This window comes from Hippopotamus amphibius, chromosome 9 (genome assembly GCF_030028045.1).
Source record: "Hippopotamus amphibius kiboko isolate mHipAmp2 chromosome 9, mHipAmp2.hap2, whole genome shotgun sequence".
Lineage (NCBI taxonomy): Eukaryota > Metazoa > Chordata > Mammalia > Artiodactyla > Hippopotamidae > Hippopotamus > Hippopotamus amphibius.
In genome coordinates, this window is record NC_080194.1 from 127,359,564 (window position 1) to 127,386,737 (window position 27,174).

The 27,174-nt window shown below is 44.5% G+C and overlaps 1 protein-coding gene across 7 annotated transcripts in view; it reads left to right on the plus strand.

Moving 5' to 3' along the window:
• The window catches only part of RBFOX1 (RNA binding fox-1 homolog 1), a 386,334-nt gene that overhangs the window by 310,217 nt on the left and 48,943 nt on the right, over positions 1–27,174 (plus strand). For all 7 annotated transcript variants that reach the window (XM_057748889.1, XM_057748888.1, XM_057748892.1 and 4 more), the window contains exon 9: positions 17,568–17,700. In XM_057748889.1, the coding sequence (XP_057604872.1) occupies positions 17,568–17,700 (133 nt within the window). The remainder of the gene's footprint in view (positions 1–17,567; positions 17,701–27,174) is intronic.

Sequence of the window (27,174 nt, forward strand, 5' to 3'; positions counted from 1 at the left end):
GTCTGTTGCTTTTCTCTTGCTGCTTTTAATATATTTTTCTTTGTGTTTAATTTTCATTAGTTTGATTTATATGTGCCTTGGTGTATTTCACCTTGGGTTTATTATGTATGGGACTCTCTGCACTTCTTGGACTTGATTATTTCCTTTCCCATGTTGGGGAAGTTTTCCACTATAAACTCTTCAAATATTTTCTCAGACCCTTTCTTTTTTTTCTTCTTCTTCTGGGATGCCTATGATTCGAATGTTGGTGTGCTTAATGTTGTCACCAAGGTCTCTAAGAATGTCTTCCATTCTTTTTATTCTTTTTTCTCTTTCCTGTTCTGTGACAGTTATTTCCTCCATTCTATCTTCCAACTCACTTAATCATTCTTCTGCCTCACTTTTTCTGCTGTTTATACCATCTAGAGTATTTTTAATTTCAGTTATTTTGTTGTCCATTACTGTTTGTTTGATCTTTAGTTCTTCTGAGTCCTTATTAACTGTTTCTTGTATTTTCTCTATTTTGTTGTCAAGATTTTGGGTCATCTTTACTATCATTACTCTGAATTCTTTTTCAGGCAATTTTCCTATTTCCTCTTCATTTTTTTGGTCTTGTGGGTTTTTTTCCTGCTCCTTTGCCTGCATGGTGTTTCTTTTTTTCTCATTCTGTCTAATTTATAAGATTTGCTGTCTCCTTTCCCTGTGCTTCCTAGTAGTAATTCCTCTTGTTTCTGCCCTCTGCCCCCTGTGGTGGGGTTTGTCCAGTGTCTTGAGTAGGCTTCCTGGTGGAGGGGTCTGGTGTCTGCTTTCCAGTGTTTGGCTCTGTGTCTTTTCTCTCTGATGAGTAGGGCTGTGTCAGGTGGTGTGTTTTAGGGTATCTGTGAGGTTAATATGGCTTTAGGTAGTCTATGTGTTGATGGGTGGGTTTGTGTTCCTGTCTTGTTTGTAGTTTGGTGTGAAGTGTCCAGCACTGGCAGCTGCAGACAGTCAGACGAAGCTGAGTCTTAGACTCTGACACAGGGCTCCATGAGAGTTCTCTGCAGTGAATCTTTCCTGTGTCTGAGGACTCCCTAGTAGTCTAGCATCCTGGATTCAGTGCTCCCTCCCCGGGACCTCCTACTTGACATCTGATGGAGTAGTCCAGACTTCAGAGGTTGCTTGTCCTGGCAATAAAGGGGTTTAGAAAAGACTGTCCAAGCCCCAGACCAGTGGCAGTGTGTTGAGTCAAACAAATACCAGTTATGTCAGGATCTTTGCAGTCCTTTCTGGTGTCTGAGGTTGTCTGCTGGTGTTCAGCTGGTTTTCTGTGGGAATTATTGCATCTTTTGATGTATTCCTGATGTATCTATGGAGAGGGATGCATTCCACATCCTTCTACTTCACCACCATCTTTCTTCTGCCCATCATGGGTTTTTTAATAATTTTTTAATTTTAAAAAAAAATTTCATGAAAATATGATTTATCCAATTAGTAGGTTTTTTGGTGCCCTTTCCCCCTTACATTTTTGTTTTCCAGGTGAGTCCTAGCTCCAGCCCTGAAATAATAAAAAAAATAAAATAATCATAATGATAATAATAAGCAATGTTTTTTGAGCACTTACTATACATTAGGTATTCTGCTAAGACCTTCACATGAATATTCTCACTTAATCCTCACGAGGAAACTATGAAATAGGCATAATTATTATGGCCCCTTTCCACATCAGAAAATTTAGGCTTTGAGGGATTGAGGAACTGGCCACAGTCACTCAGCTGGATCAACTTTGAACCAGCCTAGGTGAATTCAGAGCCTTCCATCTTTACTAGTCTCTAAACTTACACACCAGAGGTTCCTTGCTCTGCTCCTGGAAAAGTCTGAGGGGAGCGAGGTCAGGTGGACCCTCTAGACAGCTGTCCAGCATCTGCATTCCAGCTCCAACTTTGTGCTTACTCCTTTCCATCCCAAGATCTCTGGAGTGTCCTTTTTTCCCTTGTCTGCTCTTTCTGGCCAGGGGGTTGGCAGCCTTATGGCCTATCTGGTCTCCATTGCAACTACTCAGCTCTGTCCTTATAGCTTGCACGTAGCCACAGAGAATACAGAAATGAATTGCTGGGCTGCCCATAACAGTTGATTTACAGAAACAGTCTTTGTGCCAGATTTGGCCCGAGGGCCATAGTTTACCAACCCCTTTGTCAGGCCATCACTCTCCTTTGAAAGGACAGCACACTGGGCAGCTGGGGGTGGAGGTAAAAGGAGACTTCTTTTCAATGTGCATTCTCGTATTGCTTTTGCATTTTGTGCCATTTTATCACATTTTAAAACAAATAATGGCACATAGGCACGTAAAGAGAATACCCATCTCCTGGTCCATAATCAAGTAAGATAAGTGCATAAATTTGGTCTAGATACAATGGGTTGACTTAGCTTCGCTCTCACAATAGACAACAAAGAAACATCTCTGGATTTGGAGCCATGATTTTGAAGCTGTTGGCCTTCTCTATGACCTCCCCTAGTTTCCCTGGTATAAATGGTGTGACTCTGTCCACCTACCCAGGAGCCCTCATCCTCTGCGCGGGCTTCTTCTGTTTCCTCCCACATGCTTCCAACAAGGCTGGTCCGAATAGTCCTCCAGACCGGACCCTTCTAATCAAGAATCAGTGGCTCCTCTTCCCATATCCATGGCTCAGCATTATGGTAACAATAGTGCTTTGTCATCATGTCTGGAATAATTCCTTCCAGTCTTTAGTCGTTCTGTCAGTCACTTGATGGGATGGGGGTGAGGTGGTGAAAATGCATCTCTTCATTCAGCCAATCTTTATTAAGTTCTGTCCGCATGCCAGGTACCACTCTATGCACTGCAACACCCCGTGAACTGCACATTCTCAAGTCAGCATCTGCAGCGGCCACATTCTTGTGGGCAAGACAGAGAGTAGATGGATACACAATGCTGAGATTTCAGAACTGCAAGCACAGTACTCAGGGGTAGTTGGGATGCCACACCCACAGGAGATTTACCCACTGTCAACTCTGCCTTGTGAATTCCTCTTGAAAGGTGGACTAGGTATCACTGCTTTCACCATCATTTGGCTGTAGAGACACACTTCATTGCTCAAGTCCTATTTCCCTCATTGAGCCCCACAGATGGAGAGATTGTGAGGCACCTACTGTGTACCAGGTTCTGCCCATCACCTCGATCGTAGCACATGCCTGACTTAATGATCTGTGATTGTCTGCATTTGGACACAGCTGTCCAGCTACCCCCACTGATGGACGGGCTCCAGGAGCCATTCTTTCTGCAGCCCTGAAGCACCATCTCTGCTTTTCTTCCCCTCCCCTGTTTTCCATAGCCCAGCACATCTCTGATTTATTAACAGGTCATTTTAAAACTAGCTCTTATGTTAACTTAGTTAATATGGACACCCGTTTTCAGAAGAGGTTCAGCTGTGTTTTCAGTCCTTGCCTGCATCCCTCCAACTGGGTTAGTTCCTTTACTGACATCTGTGATTACTCTGGCTGACTCACAGTCAGAGACCAATTTGTTGTGACTGTTGTGTCCTTTTTTTTCTTCCTTCCTTCATTTCTTTCCTTTTCTTTCTCTTTCTTTCTTTCTTTCTTTCTTTCTTTCTTTCTTTCTTTCTTTCTTTCTTTCTTTCTTTCTTTCCTTCCTTCCTTCCTTCCTTCCTTCCTTCCTTCCTTCCTTCTTTCTTTCTTTCTTTCTTTCTTTCTTTCTTTCTTTCTTTCTTTCTTTCTTTCTTTCTTTCTTTTTCGTTCTTTCTCTCTTTCCCTTTCTTTTTCTTTCTTTCTTTCTTTTCCTTTCACCTTTCTTTCTTCCTTCCTTCCTTCTTTCCTCTCTATTTCTTTCTCTCTCCCCTCCTTCCCTCTCTTCCTTTCCTTCTCTTTCCTTCTTTCTTTTTACATTTTCAGGAAAATTCTTGGAAAACAACTAGTTGAACACCCTCAGTTGTTCACAGGGAAGACACTGCAGAGAAGAAGCCACAAGTCAGGCGGCTGCTCTCCCAGAGCTTTGGTGATTCATCTCCATGCAGAAGGGGGACTTTTGTCTTTTTCAGATGGGGGTCTTTCTTCTGCAAAAAGCTGCCGATTGCAAAAACTACCATCCCGTGGTGCGCCCCCAGACATCTTATTTGTCTTGATATTTCTTGCACAGAAATACATGTGACAGATAAGGAGTCACTGGAGAATGTTTCGCTTTGTGTCAGACAGATATTAAAACAATAAACTACATTGCCCTGGGATCCCGGCACGTGCACAGCCAGAGAACGAGGCTGAGATGAGATGTTTCTGAGAGGCAGTGAGGCAGTTGTTCTGGGGGAATTCCCTGGAAACTCCAGGTCCTGTGCCAGCATTGACAGAAAGTACTTTTTCTGAAGCGGATCCACGCACGGCCTGGTGCAGGGCCCACATTAAACCCCTCGACCTTGAACATGCTTACCTTTCCACAGCCCTTGGCAGAGGCCATGGGGAAATTCTTCAATGGGGTGAAAAGCTTATTTGAAGAATTTATTGTTTAAGCACTCATCTGTACTTCATTTGCTTTCTCAAACTAATGTGGCTTTATTTTTTATTTTTATTTATTTTTCACTCTTTTTTCTAATTTTTGTTTTTTTATTGAAGTGTAGTTGATTTGCTATGTTTCAGGTGCACAGCAAAGTGATTCAGTTATACACATATAATATATACATATGGAAATTCGTTTCCATTGTAAGTTATTACAAGATATTGAATATAGTTCCCTGTGCTAAACAGTAGGTCCTTGTTGATTATTTTATATTTAGTAGTGTGTGTCTGTTAATCCCAAACTCCTAGTTTATCCACCCCCCCTTAACCTTTGGTAACCATAGGTTTGTTTTCTATGTCTGTGAGTCTATTTCTGTTTCGTAAATAAGTTCATTTGCATCATTGTTTTAGATGCCACATATCAGTGATATCATATGATATTTGTCTTTCTCTAATATGGACTTAAAATGGAAAAAAAAAAAAAAAGAACCTATTCTGAGCTCAGAGCCCTGAACATGAAATTTGCAGGGGCCAAAGATAAGATCTTGTTTGATTCCTGGAAGATAAGGGGGTGCAGGTGTATGTGTTTAGGGAACCCGGCTTTGTGAGTGGAGCTAGGCCCTCTCACTCAAAGTCTGTGAAGCTGGCAGTGAGCAGCTTAGGAGGGACGTAAGAACCACCAAGGACACACCTAATCCAGGCCCTACGGTGGGGGCGCTTGGTGCTTCTTGCATAGAAATGTGTCCATTCACAGAGGTGGCCTGTCCTTCCCTTGCCTCATCTCTCTTCGAAAGCAGATCCCTCCGTGCAGTGCAAAGATGCATGAAAGGAAGCTGAGCTTGCCTCCCATTGGAGAGGAAGAAGACTTGTATAGTTCATTTAAACATCATCATTTAAACACTTGCTTCACTAAGAACTCCAAAAACACCATTGTCTGAAATCATGTGTTCTTTCATATAAAAGAACTGACGTTCCGAGAGCTATTTTGCTGTTACTGGAGAACTCGGGGTGTGTGTGTGTGGGGGGGGGGTGTTAACAAAATGCCATTTTCAGGATCAAATAACACACCACATATGTTAGATCAATTTTCTTGGGTTTGGTTTGCATGCCCTGTAGGCTCCTGACACCTACTTGCCCTTTGTGTAACAAACATACAACAGCCACCTCTATGGGCATACCTGCCCAAGGATATATACCATCCCCACCCTTGGTCATTGCTATAGGGATCTGAGAAACATTTCCCAAAGATCTTTGTCAGCAAATCTTAGTCCCCGGTATTGGTTTTGCAAAATTCTCCTGAAGCAATAACATATTTGTAGGAAAAGAGCTGGATTCCTGCAGAGCTGGGGCTAAATCGTCATGGTACACTAGCGGTATGACCTTGGCCAAGTCATTTTGCCATGAATGTCTTCATGGATATCTGCCTACCTGTGAGCATTAAATGAAACCCTTGTGTAAAAAGAAACTTTCAAGCTGCTTGAGGCATTGAATCTCCCCAAAGAAATGGCTCTTCTTTCCTTTTCTTTCTTAGAAGCCATCTTTTCCAGGCACTTTTGAAAGTTCACCCAAAAAGCTGGTTTGGAAGGTTTATGTTTGTCTAGTGGCTGGACAACTGGACCATTTCTGAATGGCCCTCCTTCAGTCTCTTCTATATGGGGGCTTGGGGAGGGCTCCAGCTGGGATATCAGACAGGTGATCCCGGGGTCCAGGTAGCACCTGTCCTCCAGGTTTGCTTGGAGTGTTGCTCAAAAGATCAGGTCTCAGTTTTCAAGTCTGGAAGCTGGCTCTCAAAATCAGATGGGCCTCAACATGCAGCGAACTGCTCTACCCACAGTTTTGGCTGGAAGTGTAATGAACGATGCTTTTGCATCACATCCCCATCCCGTGAGCCCCCCCATCCCGCTCCCCCAGGGTCTCATGTTCATGGAGCCGCGGCAGCCCTAGAGAACCATGGGAAATCCAGCGCAGCAAAAGGAAGCTCATTTATCTCACTTGCCCTGCTTCCTACCTGGAGAGGCAATTCACCGAGCTCGCTGTTTCAGCCAGCTGTTAGCTAGATCATGAATGATTTAACAATTGAATCTTTGCTGTGTGTATGCACTCGATAAAGTAATTGTTTATATAAATTATTAGCCTTTTTATTCCTCCGTGGCTGCCCCAAAAAAGCTACATTGACACCAGTACAGGTTTTTTCCAATGAATGGGTGATGGTAAATCGCTTCGTCCAAATGACAATAGATCTCAGCGTCTCACCGCTTTGTTTGTCTCCGCGTTTCTTCAAAGGGCAGAAGGCACTTTTGCAAATGCCTTCTGAGGCCCTGCCGAGTTAAACACTCCAAGATGGAGATTCATTCCCCTTTTTGCTGAATGAAATGTTACAAAAATCCTGCCCGCTGGGGTAATGTCAGTACCTGTGAGTAGACAGATCACAAATAGGTCTTTTGCACAGAAAAAAGCCTATCACTGCACATTTCACAGCCCTGACACTCCCCACCTGTCTGTTGGGTTAATCTGACCATTTGTAACCTGGGAGAAAAGAGACAACCCCTAACTTCAGGAAGGTGAGCAGGGTTCACGTGGCAATCAGGGAAGAAGCGAGGCTGCTGACCTCATCCCAAATCCCAAAGACCTAAGCGATGAAAGAATAGTCATGTGAGTGAGCATTGTGTGGGGGTTTTGTTGCGGCTTTTTCAGTTTGTTAAATTCGGAAACATGTCTGCCTTGGGAACGCCAAGCTCACTGCTCAGAGTACATCCCTCTGTCTGCCTTGTATGTTTTAATATTTTTTTTTAGGTAGATGACTCATTTCTTTTCTTTCCAAGGAAGAGACTGTTTCTAACCAAACTGTGAGTCAAGTGATATTTGATAATGGTATTACCAATAGATTGTATGTAGAATAAAACACGACACTCCCAAATAGTCTGAAAGTTTCTTATTCACATCTTCCAAATCTTGGAGATAATTTCTAGTTGAATTTAATCATAAGGAGCCCATTATTTTGATGGTAATTTGGTTTGTGTATATAACACTATATTAGTACAACCCAGGTCCCCACCACTGGGAAAGTCCATTTCCCCCACATCTGGGGATCGTATATGACCCCTGTGATGCTGGCTCACATCCAGATGTGGAGATTAACCCCAGTGGAGAAGGAAAACAGGAACTTGGACTCTTATCAGGAACATAAATCAGGAGTGATCCCCATGGCTTGGATCCAATTAGTAGAGATAGAGCAAAGCCCTTCCAGGTGTCTTGAAATCTCAGCACATAAATATAGAATGGAAGAAATGGCACCTGCCCCCCCTCCCTTCCACTCCCTGGCCCCCAACAAGATCTCAGGGAGGCTTGTCAACAAGATTCCCCTGCAAATTAACTTAGTCCATGATGAATTGGGGCTGGTTCTCTTGGATGTGGTGTGGATAGAGGGAGGTGATGGAGCAGCTTATCCAGACAGTAGGAGGGAAGTACAAACTGAGAGCCTCTAAGCAACACGGGGAGGGTGGATGTAGAAAGTTTTTGCCCAGGGCTGATATGGGGTGCCTTTGTTCTAGCTGCCTCGTGTAATAGATGAGGTGACAGGGTCTAGTGTCAGGCTGTCTGGGTTCAGATCATCGGAAAGTTTCTGAGTTGCTGTCTATCTTCCTTTTCCCCCCAGGAAAGTGAAAATCGCAGTAAGACCTGGTTTGTGTGGTTTTGTGAAGAGTTCGTGAGTTAATCTGTGGGTCTGGCCATTAGCAAGTGTTAGTGACTAGCAGCTGTTTCATCATACAGTAGAATCTCCTCCATCTGATAATGGAGTACGAGAGGATGGAATTATGCCAACTGTAATCATGCTTTGCTCGGATGATTTTAGTTATCTCGGCCTGAACCTTGAGACAAGTGAGGTCCAGAGTCTCCCATCACTGATGTCTTCATTAAAGTTTCTCTTAAAATAGGCATCCTTCCTAAGCAGCACCTTAGCAACCCTTCCAGGTTCAAGAATTGCCACTCATCTTTCCTCTGTAACGCTACTACTACTATTCTCATCTGACAACATAATGAATAAGCATTTCAGCGGTTACCTGGGGCCAGGTTATCCTCTGGGTATTGGAGACACAGTATGGACCAAAATAAAGTCCTCAGGACACTCTAAGAGAGAGATAACGAAGTTGCAATCAGATGAGATGGTAGGAATAAGATGGTAGGTGAAGAGGGAAAAAAAGAGTGGTATGATGGTGACAGTGGTGGCATTGGGAAATGTGGGGTAAAATTGAGAAGAAAAGCCTTTGCAGGAGGAGGTAATGTTGGAACCAAGAACTGAATTAGAGAATCGACGTTTAGGGACCGGACAAAAGTGAGAATCTTTATCACTGAGAAGCAGCCAGTCAGAGGAACTGGAGGAAAAGGAGGCCTTTTAGTCTCATGCAGTAAAGATTTAGGCCAATAAATTCATCTCAGGCAATCAAGCCAGCACAATGTCCTCATCTTTTTTCCTTTCAAAAATGCGCATCGCTCTCCGAGTTCAAGGTCTTGCCGATTCCATCGATGCATCCTCATCAGACCTATAACGGCCTAGAAACTTCTGGCTAATTTGGATTTGACTAAAACTTTTGTACCATGACGTTATGTAAAGAGATTCAATTATGGTGCGCAATGTTTTGTGAGTAACGACCGCCCATAAAAAGTTAATTAATCAGGGCTGTGTCCGTTTCCTCGTGCCATGTCAATTTGCTGCCAGGTAATTAATCACTAATCACCCACCAAGCAGCAGGCGGGGGGTGGGGGGTGGTGGGGAAGGGGACGATCCACGAGCCACGTATTGTCTTTCCCCAAATAAATGGCACGTGCAGCCAGGAAGAAACACATCTTGCCTTTCATAATATTTTTATCGACACTTTTGCAAGTTGTAATAGGCTCCAGCAACAAGCAGCTGCAGTTCAATGGAATATGAATATTAAAGAAACAAATGAGCGGAGATTTATAGGACATTGCGTTTCTGTTATGTCAGTTTTGAGATTAAACCGAGCAAATGAACGGTGAAAAATTACTCTTCCATGTGGAGAATGGTGATTAGACTTGTACATTAATTAGAAATTTTTGTTTTCCTATTCAATGCATTTCAAATGAGGATGTCCTATAAGGAACTGTTTGTCCAAAATGTAGATTTATTCACTTCTAAACAGAAGTATTTAATATCAACATGCATTTTAAAATGAAACAAGAGACAGTCCCAGATGCATGTTTCAGGGATAAGTGTATGTGCGTCTGAGAACCAGAAAGTCCAACAAATTAAGTGGCCATTTTGGGCTTTTTGTAAATGACTGCATGGATGGAACACTCCCTTTTTACCCCCAAACCTTGAAATGACTGCATTGTTACAAAACTGAAAGCCTTTCCATTTTGATTTTGACCTAGAACTAAATTTAGTCCACCATATTAAGAAACCAATTTGATGTCCCTTTCTTTGAGATTTGTCTTGCAAAAACGTGCAGACATTTTTGCCATTTGGAAAAAAATCACCAGGTCTCTTGGGGTGTTTTTTTGGACAACGCATTGTGTGTTTATCACACAGTGCTCTGCCTGTGAAATTGAGCTATAGCTGGCTGTTTATTTCACCTCGGTATGTTACCTATTATGCCACTTCTTAATTTATGGTCCAGCTCATGGAACGGGAGTTCCCTCAAGGGGAATCCTGCAGAACCGTGAACCTGCTGTTGAAACCGCGTCTGCACCCCCAGAATTGTGTAAGTGAATATTTCCTACCGTAAATTACTCACGGAACAATTCAACCCCAAATGAACATGAATGTCTCTGTCTTAGAACCTTTCAAGGGTGGGGGGCGGGGGAAGGTGGCATTTATGAAGCAAAGGGGAGGAAGAGCAGACAAAGAGAGAGCCTTCCCCCCGCCCACCCACTGTAACAGCACACCTTTTCAGGGCATCTGGCAACCTCATGCAAATTCAAACCCGTGCACAAATGCAAAGAATAATTGCCCATTAAAGCAGTTGTATATTTTTATGGCTTTGATGCAGAATCTGCCCCCCTGTTGGGTTTTGCATCTGCTACTCTTCCATCTCTCCCAGAGCTCTAAAACTTTAATATGCAGTTTATAACCCTCAAGTATTTTCCACTGGTTTTGTGTTTCTACTCTTGGGATTTCCGGGCTGCTGAGATGATCTCATTTGTGTTTATTTTCAAAGGTAAGCACCACATTCGTAAAAGAGACCGAGGGGGGGATCATGCCTTCCTCACTGTAAATACATTGAACACAGTGCTTCTAGTAGGTGGGAGGGTGAGGGCTTTGTCTTTGTGGGGGAGACAGGCAATAAGCAGGAGACACTTTGGTAAATGGCCCATTTGGCTGGTTGATACACCCACACATCTTCCTTTTAAAAATGTTGATTTCCTTGATACTTGAGCGCATCACAGCACGCCCCTGGTTACATCCCGAAAGTTTCCGTTTCATTGAGTTCTGTGGTGGAGAACTCCTTATTCCTGAGAACTGAGATGGTTACTTCGCTAACCTCCTCCCAAGATGCTCTGGATATAAATCTAGCTGAAGGTTGGGAGTGGTTGGGCTGGGGATGTTGATGTGTCAACAAGATGTGCAATCAGTATTTGCTCCAGAAGCTCTTGCCCTGTTTTCTTTGAGAGAAGCTCATTTTTAGCTTATGAGCTAAATCCAATTTTCGTTGCAGTGATACCAGATTTTTCACTTTGATTCATGCTGGATCAGGTTTAAGAGGGAACCTTTCCAGTATAATGAACCTATGTGTCTCCTCCGCCCTTTGTCTCCTTCATGCCAAGAGCTAAGGATTTATTTGGTATCCACAAAGCAGCCTGAATACTTTCTGTTGTTCCCCATTGATGGTCTGTTTACATGCTTATTAACTTGAAGTTCAACTAGAAAAAATCAAACTCCAGCGCTGGGATTCAGAAATGCCTCTAATTTGGTGTCTTTTCTTTCTAACATTGTTCTTTAATTAACAAAGAGGCATTTACAAATATTGGACAGGGTGACAGGTGGATGGTTTTTATTAGCATTGATTTAGTCCATCCCAGAAGTGGAGAGGACACTGTGAGTCTCCACTTAGCATTTTGCATTGGATTTATGAAACATTTATTGCCCACTTCCTGGATCCAAACTCCTGAACTGGGGTATTGATAGAGGACATCATAACTTTCAGCAAAGGAGAGGTGTCACACCAAAATATACGCACATAATTAAGATGTCTTCTTGTTACTGAATCCAAGTTCCTGTGCCCAACACACAGTGAGGCCAAACAGTACCTAAATGTTGGAGTTTGGAGCAGAGAAATGTTTATTGCAGGGCCATGCAAGGATATGGGTGGCTCAAAACCCCTGGGCCCCCCAAAGGGTTACAGCAAAGCATTTTTAAAGGCAAAGTGAGGGAGGGGCATGGTTGGTTGTTGCAAACTTCTTGGTGTCAGAGTCTTTTGTTCTTGCAGCTGTCCACATAGGTCAGGTCACGATGTTCCTGTAAACCTCCAACAAGACAAATGTTATTCTCTGTTTTGCACCTTTTTATCTCTGTATGAATGGAAAAGTGTTATACCCTTAAAGGCCATAGCCTTGAGAATGGGCTCTCCTCTATATTTTAGGCCATAGGCACCATTCTTTAATCGAAGCAAACACAGTAGAATACAAAGATTTACGTAAAAGAAACAGATTCAATGTGGAATCAGATTTATTCTTCCCTATTACATTCTTTCTACATGGTTCAAGAATAAAGCCATTTTGGCTTTGTTTAATCTGTAATATATCTGAATTATCTAAGTATTTGCTTCACATATGCAGTTAACCGTGATCTACAAGCCAGCACACCTGGTAGCCAAGTAAAAATAAATAAATCAGTTCCTACCATCCCATGTGTGTCTAAAGGAAGCTTGACAAACAGTTGTAGTTTTTTGCCCTTGAAATTGACCATTTGTCTTGGTTGCAAGAGAAGAGAGCCACACTCTCCTAAACTAGCCATGGGTGGGGGTGGGCGGGGCAGTCCTCTAATGGAGTTGGGGAGAAACACAGAAGGCACAGCTGTAAGTCAGGTGCGTTAGGGACTGTAAGGATTGCTATTTTCCATTGTTTCCTGTTGCATAGATTTATTGCCTTCAGAGACTGAGATCTGCTAGGTTGCTAGAGAGTGCTGTGTGGGGCTCTATGAAGGAAGGAAGGTGACCAAATTCCTTTTACAGACCAGATGGGTATCACCTGTCTGGGGGGGGCGGGGAGTTTGAGCCCTGCTTTTCCCCAGAACGTGAAACCAATCTCCAAACCCTGAAACTGTGCAGCAGTAAACGTGAATTTAAATGGATTGAGAGTGAGCAGTAATTCCAAGGGCAGTACATTTATCCAAGTCATCTCCCTTTGTCTCTGAATTACATGTATTCCAACTCTGGTTGCTATTTCTGAGCCAGTATAGCACCTTCTAAGTATGGGTGTAGCAATTGTTTTCATAAAGATGACTGGGGTCCCGTGTGCTGTTTGCACACTGTTTATCTGCAAACCTTGGGCAGGATGCTTTGTATAAAGGACTGGGTTATGGAAGGTGGAAGAGGAAGAGGAAGGGCCCCTACTGTCCCAGAAAGGAGACCAACATGAGTTCATTATCAAAGGGTGTCCAGGCGTGGTGTTAGGTAGCTGATACCCGTTCTGTGCCAGGCAATTTTCTAAATCAAGGAGCAGAACCAATGGAGAGCACTGCCCTCATGGAGCTTGCATTTTAGCAATGATGAGAGTCTTTTCCCTTCCTTCTGTGACCCAAGTTACTTGATTGCTAGTGCACCTGGGAAAGTACATGGCAGCGTTCTTCAGAAGGAGATTAGAAAATAAATGGAAGGGAGGGAGGGAGGGCTGCCTTCTGTCCCTCAACCCTGAATTAAATCTTGGAGACAGAGTTCTGGGTGAAGTCGAAAAGAATAGTTTTATTGCTTTGCCACACCAAGGGAGACACAGTGGGCTAATACCCTCAAAACTGTGTTTTCCGACCTGGAGGGGGTAGTGAGGAGCTTTATAATAATGGTTCAGAGAGGAGGGTGTGATCAGCTCATGGACATTCTTCTGACTGGTTGGGGATGAGGTACGTGGGAGTCAGGGGTCAACCTTCTGGTGGCAACACGTCAGGGGTCTCCGTGCTTGTGGGCAGCATACAGTTAACTTCTCCCACCTGGTGGGGGTTTCAGTATCTGCACAGCAGCTCAAAGGCAATGTTATCTGTATAACTTGAGGGGGAACCAGGCCCCTGCCCCAAGGCTGCACTATTCTTTCTCTGGACTGCTCCTCCCTTGTCTCTGCAGCCCCTCCCTTCCCTGATTAGCAACTGTTTGCACCTGCCTGTTGGAACTCAGGGAAGGGGACACTGAAAGGCTTTTGTGCCCAGAAGCCCCACGGGGGTCTTGCTTGTTTTCAGGAGGAAGGAAGGGAAGGAGGTGGGGAAGGGGAGGAAGAGAAGAGGGGAAGAGAAGGGAATATTCATCAATTGCAGTGACTAGCTAGAGGCTTCATAAAGAGCTAGCTTGGCCAGCTTTGAGCAAAGCATTCATCTGGGAGACGCGCATGCCTTCTCCATGAAGCCCCTGTTACATGGGAACCTCCTTATCTTACCTAAGGGCACTTGGCCTCCCAGGATGTGGATACGCAGTCCTTCCCTAGTTCCTTTAACAAAATAAGAATCCCTCTAATGTGCCCTGCCTGGAGCAGCCCAAAGAGCCTGGTATTAAGACCTGCAAATCCCTTATCCTGCATCGAGAAGGGTACTCTCTCCCTGCAGCAAAGTGGGTGCAAAGTGGTATCCTGGCTCTACCCTTTCAGCAGCTTGCGTTCCCCTCACTCTACTGCCGAGCTTCTGTTTCATGTTCTATCTCAACATCTAAATCCTCCAAGAATTATTGTAAAACCTGCTTGTCGCTGAGAGGGATCTTGTCTGGCTCCCTCTGCACGTAGCCAGCGATAATGAATGGGCCAGCATAATTACCGCGTTTCCTCACGCAGGCAGCCAGCTGCTCCGCCAGATTGTGAATTTTTCATTTGCTTTATTTCAAAATCCAGGGTGTTCCTCTGAAAACTTAATATTTGAACTGTGGCAAGATAGCATTGGAGTCAAAGGCCCGCGCACTATTTTCTCCCCAGTCCTGAAGCCAACATCTCCGATCTCATGATTTCTGGGCTTTTATGCTATTAGGATTTCCCCGCTTTCCCCGCTGAGGTTGAGGCCTCTTTGCAATTTCAAGAATAGTAGTTGAAACACCAGTTGAAACATGGGTGGTGAGGGCTGGCAAGCTGAGAAGTAAGTACTGCTGTGTGATTTATCTTGAATGACAATTAAAAAAAAAAATAACCTGGATGGTCTTCTCTGACATAAAGAGAAAGATAAAATCATTCTGGCTTGGTTCTACCATCGTAGCATTTACCAGCAGCATCAGAGAAGGATATGGTAGAATGGACGGAACAGACTGGCTGTTGGCCATTCAAGAACACAGACAATTCCAGATGATAGCCAGTCCATCTTCACTTCCGGGTCCAGGGTGATATTCCAGTCCATGCAACTCCATGAATATAGAATTGGGAATGGCTCCTGGGGGAAACCTCACTTCCTTCCTCTCCCCACCCCCTGCCACCCACTTGCAGCTGCAAACCTACTCTATCCAAAGACTCTGGGAGTAATGGGAATTGATGGGGTGAAGGGCTTCTACTTTTTAATTTAATTTTTTATCTTTTTTAAATTGAAGTATAGTTGATTTACAATGTTGCATCAATTTCTGCTATAGAGCAAAGTTATTCATATATATATCAATACGTTCTTTTTTTTGGTATTCTTTTCCATTATGGTTTATCACAGGATATTGAATATAGTTCCCTGTGCTATACAGTAGGACCTTGTTGTTTATCCATTCTATATATAAAAGCTTACACCTGTTAACCCTAGCCTCCCACTTCATCCCTCCCACAACTCCCTACCCCTTAGTAACCACCAGTCTGTTCTCTGTGTGGACGGTTTCTACTCTTGATAGCAGGAAAGAGAAAAAGCCCTTCTTGGTCATTTGGATGCAGGGTGGAGGCAGCTTTAATTTAATATGAAATACAACGCCCTGCGAGAGGTTAGGTATTTGGCAAAATAGAGATCTTGGCAGAGAGAAGCTTGGATGTGCTGAGTTAACTCTGGGAAAGAGCTTCCTTGGCTGTGAGGCCTCTCTGAGCCTTTGTGTTCCTGTGATGCCAAGAGAAACTGTGTCCTTTGCAGACTTGCATGTTGTTACCAACGCTGTCTGAAATCCGAGGAGAGGTGGAACAGGGGAGGCAGGACTGTGGACACGGAGGAAACCCATCCCACCCTGCTTCATATCACCTGTCTCCCTCTCTCTGGAAATCCGGGAAGAGCTCCTGTTAGGCAAGCTGGATGAGAGGAGAGGATGGAACAGGGAGAGCAGGTTCCCTGGGTAGTCTGTCAATCATTTAGCCGAACCACAGCCCATGGCGTCATTCACTTGTTCATGTATTTAAGTCATCTAGAACCTACTGTGTCCAATATCTAGAACCTTCCGTGGACAAAATCAGGGGGCTTTTGCTGACATGGGGAGGTGTGGGGAGATGCAAAGGTGAATGGGATACCATGGGAGTCCTCAAGGAGCTGGCAGATGAATAGAAGAGGTAAAGGTAATAAATGACTGACTTCTTCTCAAAACCAGTACTTGTGAGGGGTTGGGTCTTCTATAAACTAGAGTTCCTGGAAAAACGAAGTTTGGGGGAGTGCTGGGTTAATGGTGTTAATGCACTTCCCTTACCTTAGGACTTTCCAAGCCTTTAATATAGATCTTCTGGGACAGTGGTTTCCCAAATGCATTTTCCTAAAAAAAGCATCCCCCCCATGGGATGCAGTGCAGGCAACAGCGCCTGCTGCTAAATGGGATGGGACAGGCATGGCCAGCAGGGAGAGAGCAGTGAGATGCAGAGACTAGAAAGAGCAGGAAGGCAGAGGTGGTGTGCTGCAGGCGTCATGGGCCCTGACGCGTTACAATTTGCAGACATCCTGGGAGGAAGGACATCCCAGGCAGAAGACGTACTCATTATCGGGGTCTCGAGCATCAGGCTTACTTTCCCCCCTGACTCCTCACCAAGGCATTCTGCTCACAGACTTCTCCCCCAGGGAAGAAAACCCTGCCCTCACCCTCTCCTTCAGAGTCCGATTCTCATACTTCTCTGTAATTATGATTGTGGTATAAATGGTTTTATAAGCTGTATAAATGGTTAGAGGGCTGATGGGACCTTAGTAATCATTTGTTTCTTGGAGTATGAGAGGTGTGTACACTTCTGATGCGTACATCTGCCCATAGGAATGCTGTATTTCAATTAAAAAATTTTAACAAGCAATATAGGTACATAACAGAAAATATGGAAAAAATAAAAATGGGATGGGGAAACGCTATAAATAGACAACTAATATTTTCTCATGAAGTTCAGCGCCAGAGATGACTACAAACACATTGAAATATGTAGGTATATGCATTTGTATATATAACTATATACATATGTACATATATATAAACAGGCATATCCGCACATTCACCATACATGCATGTATATACACACAAGCATCCACATGTATTGTGTATACAGATATATACACATGTTGACTTACACATGCACACATACCTGTACAGGTGTGTGTGTACATACACACATATGCACAGGGTGTGCTCATCCACATGTATATTATGCACAATATACATGTGTATATGTATGTATGGATAAATAGATGGATGATAGGTAGAGAGATTTGAGAGCGCATTGCACATACATCTTGCAGTCTACCTTTTTAAAAATTTAAGTGTGCGCAGTGAGCTTTTCTCCCGTTATTAAGAATGCTTAGTGAATGTCTGCCCTTGACCTTGGGCACAGGGACCACGGGCTGAACTAGCCCATCTTCGCTGAAATCCGACCTTGGTCTCCTCCCTCCTGCCCGCCTTTAGAAGCCTGATTCCCAGAAGGAAGCGGGGCAGGGGTCCAGCCTTGGCCTGCGGGGAGAAGGGTCCTGGTGGGGGGGTTCCCCCAAAGGCAGGCGTGCGTCTGAAAGCTCTGCTCTCTCCTCTCGCCCGCAGTGCCCGGCTTCCCGTATCCAGCAGCCACCGCCGCGGCCGCCTACCGAGGGGCGCACCTGCGAGGCCGCGGCCGCACCGTGTACAACACCTTCCGGGCCGCGGCGCCCCCGCCCCCGATCCCGGCCTACGGCGGGTAAGTGGGGCAGCCCCCCCGACGCAGGGCGGGCCTCCTGCACCAGCCCCGCCCCCCGCCCGCTGCGTGAGATGGAGCGCATGCCGGCCTTGACTTGCCCCACTGGAACCGCCCAGCATGCAGCCCGCGCGCTTGCCGTGCAGCACCTTGCAAAGAGTCTTGAAAAATGAGTGTAATTTGTCTTGTCATGGTTGGTGCCTTTAAGCATTCTACGTGTCACATGTTGTTATGTAAATTCTCTTTGAGACTGAATGCTGGAGAACAGAGAAATGGTTACAGCCCAAGACGTCTTTCTGATGATTGCAGACATCTGGTGATTAAGGAGGTTGGATCACATTTGCCCCTTGAATCCCTCTGTGGAGGGACGGGAGGGTTTCAAACGTAAAAAAGTCACTGGGGTGGTCTTGCCCCTCCCCCCCCAAACATCTTGTGCTTCAAGGTGTATGAACCTTTGGCCCAGCAGAGAAAATTAGGTGTGGAGTCCAATGCAAACTCTTGAAGTTCAAAGACTTTGGAATTGACTCCTTTAGTTGGCTTTTCTAAAATGGCCTTTGCCTTCCTTTTTCCTTCTTGGAGGAAAATGCAGATTGATTTGTTCCCCACGGCCCGTTTGGTTTTTCTGTGCGTGGACTTTGCTATTGCCAAGTGAGTATCAAGGAACGGTGGTGGATACTCAAAAAAAAAAAAAAAAAAGAAAAGTATTGGTGTGATGGGCTGCTTTCTTGAAGTGCTACTCTTTCTGCCTTGCTGTTAGGAATCCTCCTAGAACATTCTGGCCCCCTGGAGTCAGAGAAAGGGAAGTCTCTAAGGCAGTGTTCCTCAGGGGACATTGGGAATGTCTGGAGATGGTTTCGGTTGCCGTGATAGCATCTAGTGGGTGGAGGCCAGGGATGCTGCTAAAAATCCTGCAATGCACAGGACAGGACCGCCTCCCACCCCACCTCCCAACACGAAGAGTTACGGGGCCCAAATGCCAATCGTGCTGCTCTAAGGAGAACTCAGCTATGCCCAGCACAGTCTGGCCCGAGCCTTCTCTGGCCAGGAACTGGCTTCCTGGTCTCTAGAAAGAATCTAGCTATCTTCAAGACTGTGCGAAAGGCTTAAATACATTTTCTAAAAGCTCTGTGTCTTATCCATCTTTCAGAAAACCCGAATAAGCCTAGATCATCTCCATTATGCTGATGACAGAAGGAAACACTCTTTGTTCATTATTTATTTGTATCTAAACCATTCCCAAGTAAAGCATTTGAAGTGCTTTAAAAACAAATGCAATGAAACGAAGTTAAGAATATTAAGAAATGAAATTTGATGAAATCATCAGGAAGGGAAAATAAAAACAGAGAAGTAAGACTGTGTCCATCAGTTCTTGTATTGTCATTAGCATTGGATTAATTCTGAGTTTCTTAGTGCAGTTCTGAGCTTGTGCAAATTTTCTTTTTTTAATTTTATTTTTAGTGAAAAGGTGGAGGATAATAACGGAACAAGGTTGAATGGGCCTTAAATTCTCCCAACCTTTCAAAACAATGCATCTGTGCATCCTAAGCCTTATATTTCTGACCATGTGTTGTAAGGAATCATTGATATTATATCATTATCTCCAGCCCACAGGGTTGAGCCCATTTTATAGATCCAGAAAGGCAGAAACAAAAATGTGTTATTCCCAAGGTCACATCATGAGTTACGAAGGAAAAAGAAAGTTACCCTCTAGGCTCATGAAAGCAAGATTCATAAGGCATAAATGCAAAATTGCATGTCTATATCACATTAGTTTGCCTGAAAATCACTATCTTACCTTAGTAGATGGTAATTGTCGCTTTTTGGTCTATGTACCCTCAGTATCTCACTACTATATTGAACAGAAAAAAATAAAATTGTATGGCTTCTCCTCATATGAACAATTTATAAAAATCTCAGAATAACACCCCTGCTGTAAAGTTGAAATTTGCTAACTTACAATGAACTTGCTCTTTGCTGGCAATAACCAGGCATAACTAATCAATGCCATGTTTGCCAGGGAGAGACCCAGGCATCTCCAAGTGGTGAAACACATTGCTGGTGACTGCTTTGAACATGATTTCATTTTAATATTCCAAAGATCTTCCTAATCATTTTGGTTATTATAGTGGGTTGTGCCTCTTCAGTGGCAATATTATGGTTGAAATTCTGAAACCACACCTAGCAGGAAGAGAAAATTCTCAAAATGGGGGGAGGAAGAAGTGCAGAAGGGCTAGGGATGTGTCTGTCCACATCTGCATGTTCTATAAGAGCAGGTTGCAAAGGAGGAAATTCAGCTAGTTGCCTGGGTGTTTTGCTGGATTACAGACTGCCTGGAGTACTTTGAAACCAAATGAAAAAGTGTGAGCCCAGTATCTTCAATGAAGGTTCCTTTCCCTTCATTGGCTTAGGCTGAAGGAGTCCATGGAGGGAGGGGCTGGAGGGGCAGCTCGTCTTGGAAAGGAAAAGAACTGAGCAGGACACAGAGCGGACTTTGGCTGGAGTGGAGAGAGCCCTGATCTGTGTTGCGGGGAAGCAAGTAGCAGAGAAGTTGGAAACCCATTTCTGTTTCCAGGAAGTGACATCAGGATTCAGGTGGTCCAGGGGACAGTGTGGATTTCCTGTAGCTGTTTGTCTTCAAAGTCCTTTAGTTTCCGGGTTTCTAGATTTGACTGTCTTCTCTCCAGGCCAGTTCAGCTTAGCTTTGCTTCCCTCAGCTCCACACGCTGTCTCACGCTAAGGATGCTGAGGCCGATGGTGCCTTTGGAGGAGTTTCTTATAGTCAAGCACGGGGGCACCATAGACACTAACAATTTCAATAAATGTGAGAAGTGATAAGATAGGCTGTTGAGTGAGCACAAGGGAAATTCCCTTAGCCCAGCTTGGGTTCCAGAAGGCTTCCAGAAAGAAAAGAATTATAGGACACATTTAAATCCAATCATTTCCATTGTAAATCAGCTATACTTCAATTTAAATTTTTTTTTTAATTTAAAAAGTTTAAAACTAAAAAAGAAATAGAAAGGAAGAAAATCCAATCAGGAAAAATCCAATCATTTCCTAAATTGCCACATTAAGATCTCATTCTGTGGTTCTCCCTCACACCCAGAGATCCCCATCTTTTTATAAGCCATCACCTAACAAACTGCATTTATTAAGGAAGAATTTACTTTTCCCGTTGTCACCAATTGAAGACATATTTGTCATTCTAAACCTCTGTTTTTGATGAAGTATCCAATATGAATACACTGTTACTAAAATCCCAACCAAAAATGTGTTGTTTATCCTATGTCCATGTATAGCTTCCATTTTTTTATTTTTGGAGAGATTGGAAAAAAATGCACAGAACCTCCATGGCCACTTTTGTGGAACCATGAGTGACCCTTGAAAGTATCCAGCATCAGGACAGTCACCCAGGAGTATTCACTAAGGATGCCCTTCCAGTCATCCATTGCCTTTTATTGATTTGGTTTTTGCCTCCACGTCCTGGTATTTTCTGAAATCCCTCCCAGCAAGTAAAGAACATAGGTTGTGATGAGCCCTGTCTCCTCTTTCTCACATTGCTAGATAGAAAGTCATTGGGACATTAATCCATGCTCATTCCTAAGGAGGGGAACTCTGCCTGGAGCACGAGGGATCACAGGAATGAAAGGAAAGCCCTAGACTGGGCCAACCAACCCCTTAGTGATTGCCAACATTAATTGGGTGAAAATGGATGGTGAGTTAGAAAGCTAATGTCTACACACTCTACAGGATTGCTACAGTCCTATAAAGACACAGACTATGGGGCAGATGAGATTGGCTCCTGCTCTTCTATCTCATCCTGCCCTGGGTAGCTGACTTAATCTCTGCAGGCACAGTTGCCTTAGCAGGTGAGTTGAGACTACACCTGCCTCTGTAGAGTTGATAGAGGATGAATTAGGGAGATGCAGGTAAGATTACAACTTAATCAGTCCCATCAAATGGCAGGAGTTCCATGAATTGTAGCTACTGCTGTTGCTGTTGCTGTGGTTATTGACTTTTATTAGTTGCTCGTACTGTTCTCTGTTTCAAGGTTCCCTTTGGCTTGTGTGGAGTACCCATATCTCTCCTTCCATGAGTCACTTACCCATTGGCTGGGGGACTCCTGCAGTTCACAGACCTCCATTCCCCGTAAGCCACAGACATGGTTTTGGACAGAGGCACTTCAGTGGTTTATGGAATCTGTAGACTGGAAATAAAATATTAACTAGTGAACAGTCTCAGAGAGAGCTAAATGGACCATGCCGTCCATCTGTCTCCTTGCATTTGATCCTGGAGTCAGTTTTAACAAACGGCCACCATGTCCAGTCTGTCTTCCTAGGACTCATATTTGGGAGAAGGTATCCATTGGGTAATTGCCATTCAAGGCAGCTGGCAGGCTGATGATCTGTGGATGAAGATGGCAGGTAGACGTGTCAGAGGCATATACACCAGACTCAGTACAACACCGGATATTACAGGACAGCAACTGAACCACAGTCCTCCCCACAAAACCCCATGAGATTGGCCTCATTGTGTTCTTGTTCTTAATTAGTTAATTAATAAACAGCACCTTATCAAGTGCCTACTATTGACCAAGCATATCTTATGGGGGTAGGGATACAGAGAACCATAGGAGACTTTTTAAATTATAATTATTATTCTAAGTGAAGCATGCAGCATTTGCTATAGGGTTTTTTAATCTTGGCTCTCTGGATATTTTTGAGCAAGATATTCTGCACTTTCCTAGGTCATTAATTATGACACATGTATGTACAACTTCTCAGAGTTACCTTGAGAGGTATTTTGAGGTGACTGTGCTGCTTTGAGTACAAGAAAGATATGGTGGCATCCCAGGAAAAACCTTCTTACAGTTGGTCAGTGCAAGAGTGAAGCCCATACACAGAGCCTTTGGGAGTGTTTTCGGGTTAGGTCCTGAAGAAGTCCCTAGAACTGTGCGTGCGAACCTTTCTTTTTATAAGTCAACCATGCTTTGTGGTTTTAATTTATAAATGTCTCTTCCTCAGATTGTATTACCTGATGCTTAGGAACCTTCTCTATGAACATAAACAATAGGAACTAAAGCCATCATCCCCTAGTCCCAGGATACCTTCCAGCATTCTCTCTAGCTTTTTGGTTGTGGGGGTTTGCTGGGAATTCTTGTTTAAATTCTCAGCCAGTTTTAAATATAACCTCTTACATTAAAAAAAAAAGCCTCTTAATTTAGTGCATTTAGAGACAGACACTGTCAGTCAGTGGTTCTTAAATTTGGGGGAGACAGAGTGAGATGTCCAAATGCCTTTGATAATCTAATTAAAAATATGTATTTTCCCTAGGAAAGTGGCGGTGTACACACACCACACAGTTCTATGCAAATGCCAGTGAGTTTATGGACCCACGTGGTATCCATTCAAAAACAACTAGATTTGAATGCATTAAAAATATTATTTTTCACTTGGAATGGGCAGTAAGATAGAGCAGCTTTAAGTAACCTTTCCTTCAAGAATATATTGGCGGTTGGGATATATTATATTACACAAACAGACTGTGTAGTTTAGGCATCCCATACTTTCTTTTTTTTATAAAGTAAATTAATTTGCTATAGTGCAATCATTCCCTGCTTGCATTCATTCAAATATTTAACTCCTGTTATTACCTTTCTAAGAAAATGAGATGTGCATTTGCATTATGTTCTTGCAAAAGCATATTGCAGTCCCAAAGTGATTGACAAGCAACACAATTACCTTTGCATGGCTAGACAGACCGCCTCGGCATTAAAACAGGGCTGCACCTGTTCCATGCACGATGGTAACTCTCTTCTCTTGTATTGGGCTGTGGCTAATCTATCGATAGCTACGTGTTAGACACCGTCCCCTGCCCTCCTTTCCCTTCATATGTGATATTTTAAGTGCACCTGTTTAGTGGGGCTTTAAAAAAATGTTTGGATACGTTCTTGGAAACCAGCATGAGATTTTGTAAGAGCTTGCCTGTAACCCGCTCCTATTTAGAATAGGACCTAGGAAGCTGGCGTTCAGTGTTGTCTCAAATATAGAGTAAAATGACACGTGGAGAGTGGTGCTCTATAGGGCAATAAGTCCGTCAGCCCCTGAACCAGCAGTATCAGCATCCCCTGTGACTTGTTAAAAATGCAGATTCTTAGACCCAACCTCCCCCTTCCCACCCCCATCCAGATCTGTTGATTCAGAACCTCTGGGCTGGGCGTGGGGCCCAGCCATCTGTGTTTTAACAGGCCCTCGAGGCGCTTCTGATGCCTGCTGAAGTTTGACCACTGCTGCCTGCCATAGCAATTAGAAGTTTGGGCTGTGAAGCCAATACAACCTGGGCTAGAATCCCAGCTTCTAGCGTACCTAGCTCGCTCCCTTTCACTCTCTTGATGTCTAAAGAGGCTATAATAACATTATCCATCTCACAGGGATGTTCTGAGGATTAGGTGGGATAATGGTAATTAGGTCAGACTAGGGACAGACACAGAGGAATCGCTCTTAGGTGTGAGGAGTCGCAGTGCTATGATTTAGGGAAAAAACACACAGTGTTGTGATGAAACTTGCAGCCTATCAAGTGGCTTTGTTTCATGCGGCCAGTGAGGAAGATCATATCGGTTCCTAGTTTTTGGAGTCATCGTGAAGATAGATCACTCGCCCTCTGTCTGGTTCATTTCTCCCCAAACTATGCAGGTGTTGCCCTTAGTGAAAACCAGCATCCCTACCCCGTGCAGTTTGCAAGAGCAGCTAGAATTCTCTGTTTCCTGTCCCAGGGAAGCCACCGCAGTCGGCTGGGCCTCTGAACTCCCCAAAATTGGAAATTATGCCCCGGACCCTGTGGACATCGGACCTTGCATCGGCTGTTCCCTTTGCCTGGCTTGCTTTTCCTCCCTCTAGAAGTAGCTCAGGCGCTGGGATTTCTGGGGCGTTCGCTGGGGTTCCCTCACCTCTGATACCAGCCCTCCTTCCGTTACTGGGTCAGAGCTTCATCGTTCCCCTCCTCCACAGCAGCCGTCATGGCTGCCACCCTACATGGGTGCGCTTGGCTTTATGCCTGCTTGTCAGCTCCCTGAGGGCAGATTCAGCTGGTGGATTTGCCCTCCCTGCTCTCAGCCTCGGCATCGTGGTTGGAGTATAGTAAGCATTTCATCAGTCAGTTTGTTTGAGCCTGTTCAAATGAGATGCCAGGTCACGTGTTGCCTTTGGTTCTCTGCCTTCTAAACGTGGGATGTCAGAGACTCAGGGTAACTGTCCATGGTCCACGGTGGAGGGGGAGCATGGAATCCAGGTCACCCTGCTGAACAAGACCAAGGCAACCATCGGGGCCTGTTCCCATCTCACTTCTGGGAGTTGTTGCTACCAAGAGGCTTGCCACGGAGGCACACAGCTGGCCACGGTGCACGAGAGCTTGTCCCAATGAAAGAAGGGGCCCCTTTCTGGGTCAGAGCTCGGCCTCAGCCATTCCTGGAACAGCCCCCGATGTCTTTTCCATTATTCACTGAAGAGCAGACACAGATGGGGTCCCCTTCTACAAATCTTTAGAGAAAGTCATCACTTTCCATATTTAAATGTATATTAATATTTGGCTAAATATTAATATATTGTTTACGTGCATTACATTCTGTTTAGCCTGTTGCACTGGTCTCCTGTCAGGGTCCAGGTTTTGGGGTGTTTTTTTGTTTATTTGTTTGTTTGTGGCTGCACCTCTCAGCTTGCAGGATCTTAGTGCTCCGTGCAAGGATTGGACCCGTGCCCCCTGCAATGGGAGCGTGGAGTCCTAACCACTGGACTGCCAGGGAAGTCCCAGGGTCCAGTTTTTGAATCTTATGCACCCCTCCCCCTCCTTTCTCCCTCTCTCGTTGACAACAGCCACTGATGCTGAGTTCCCGGATGAGGATAGTACCTGGAATTAATTGCTCTCTGCCACCTTCTGTCACCTCTTAATGGCCAACCTCCACCCCTTTAAACTAGGGGCAATATTCACTCAATAGATATTTACTTACATCTTCAAGGTGAAAAGCAACGTGTTGGCTATCAAGTGGGGTAGAATGCCAAGGAAGTTATTGGGTGCAACTTTCAGGGTGAAATGAGCCGTGTACAAAAAATGCCTTTAATGTTTGACCAGTATTTTAAATTGTTGGACCAAGTGAGGATCAGAAAATGGGATGCTGGTGTTCACAGGAGGAAGATCTCCACTTGGGGTGGGCACTGGATAAAGCTCACAGTGATGTGACATTTCATTAGAGCTACGTTGGCAAGTACCTTGCTCATCGCTTTGCACACATCACCTCGCTAAATCCTCGCCTGACGTGGGCACTTACCCCTTTCCCCATTTCACAGACGAAGAGTGACGCTCAGCTAGCTTAGGTCATTAGTCCCAGGGCCCATAGCTGCTGACTGGTGAGGCTGTGACCCAGATGCCCGTGTGTTTCCTCTCTAACTTGGCTCCTGAATGGTGCTCTGCTTTTGGATGAGGTTATCGGGAGACAAGCCTGCCCCTGCAGGAGGACCTGCAAAGGTGTGACGTCATGAAGGAATAGACAGAGCTGTTCTGATCTGGCGGAATGATCGGCTCCGGGCTCAGTCTCGTTGGCAGAGGCCAGCCCTGCCTTCTGACCCCCAACAGACAGTATCTTTTCATGTTGGAAACGTTGAAAGAGAAATCAAAGCCTAGCTCAGGATGCCACGCACCTCAGTATCTCGGATTAGGGTTGGATGCTGCTTGACAAGGGCTCTTGTGAATCGGAGCCCTTTGTGATTCAAAAGAAAAATAGCTGAAAGCGATTCCTACCGACCTCCTTAGCATGTGAAATCCCTGCCTCGTGTTTAAAGAGGGTGGTACTTGGGGTTTAGGCAGTCAACTCTGAAAAGCTCTGAGAAGCACACTGCGGTGTTCTCCAGCAAAACAGTGTCACTGCCGTGTGCCTGTGTGCATGTGTGTGTTGTCAAGTGCCTCCCCTCAGCTCTCGATGTGCTTGGCTTACCTGCGGGTCCACTCTGCTCCTGAAACCTGCTGGAATCCTCTGGTAGTCAAAGTCCTGCTTCTGTTAGGACCACAGCTCCATTCGACGGTGGGGTGCACTGGTCCTGGGTCAGAATTATAAATCATCTGTAAACTCCATGGGAAGATATCAGGCAAGGTTATTAATAACAACTGCTATTCTTTGGAAAACATGCCTTTAGAAAGCCGCCTTTTTTTATGTGAGATGTCATGGGGTCTTCACAAAAGCCTGTGAGGCGTGCAGGCTACGTGGGGTCCTCATTAAACCCATTTTGATGCTTAGTAATTTTAAGTCAGTTTCCCAGGATCACAGAGCTGTGAGCTTCTTTTCCTGGTTGTTTCACTCAAGGTAAACCAAAAATCTTCTGAAAAAATCCAGGATCTTTTATTTACCCCATCCGGTGAAGTCCCTTCTCTCTAAGATGACAAAGTGGACAGGAATCAGAGAGCTGCTGGGAGGCCAGTTTTGTTCAGTCATCA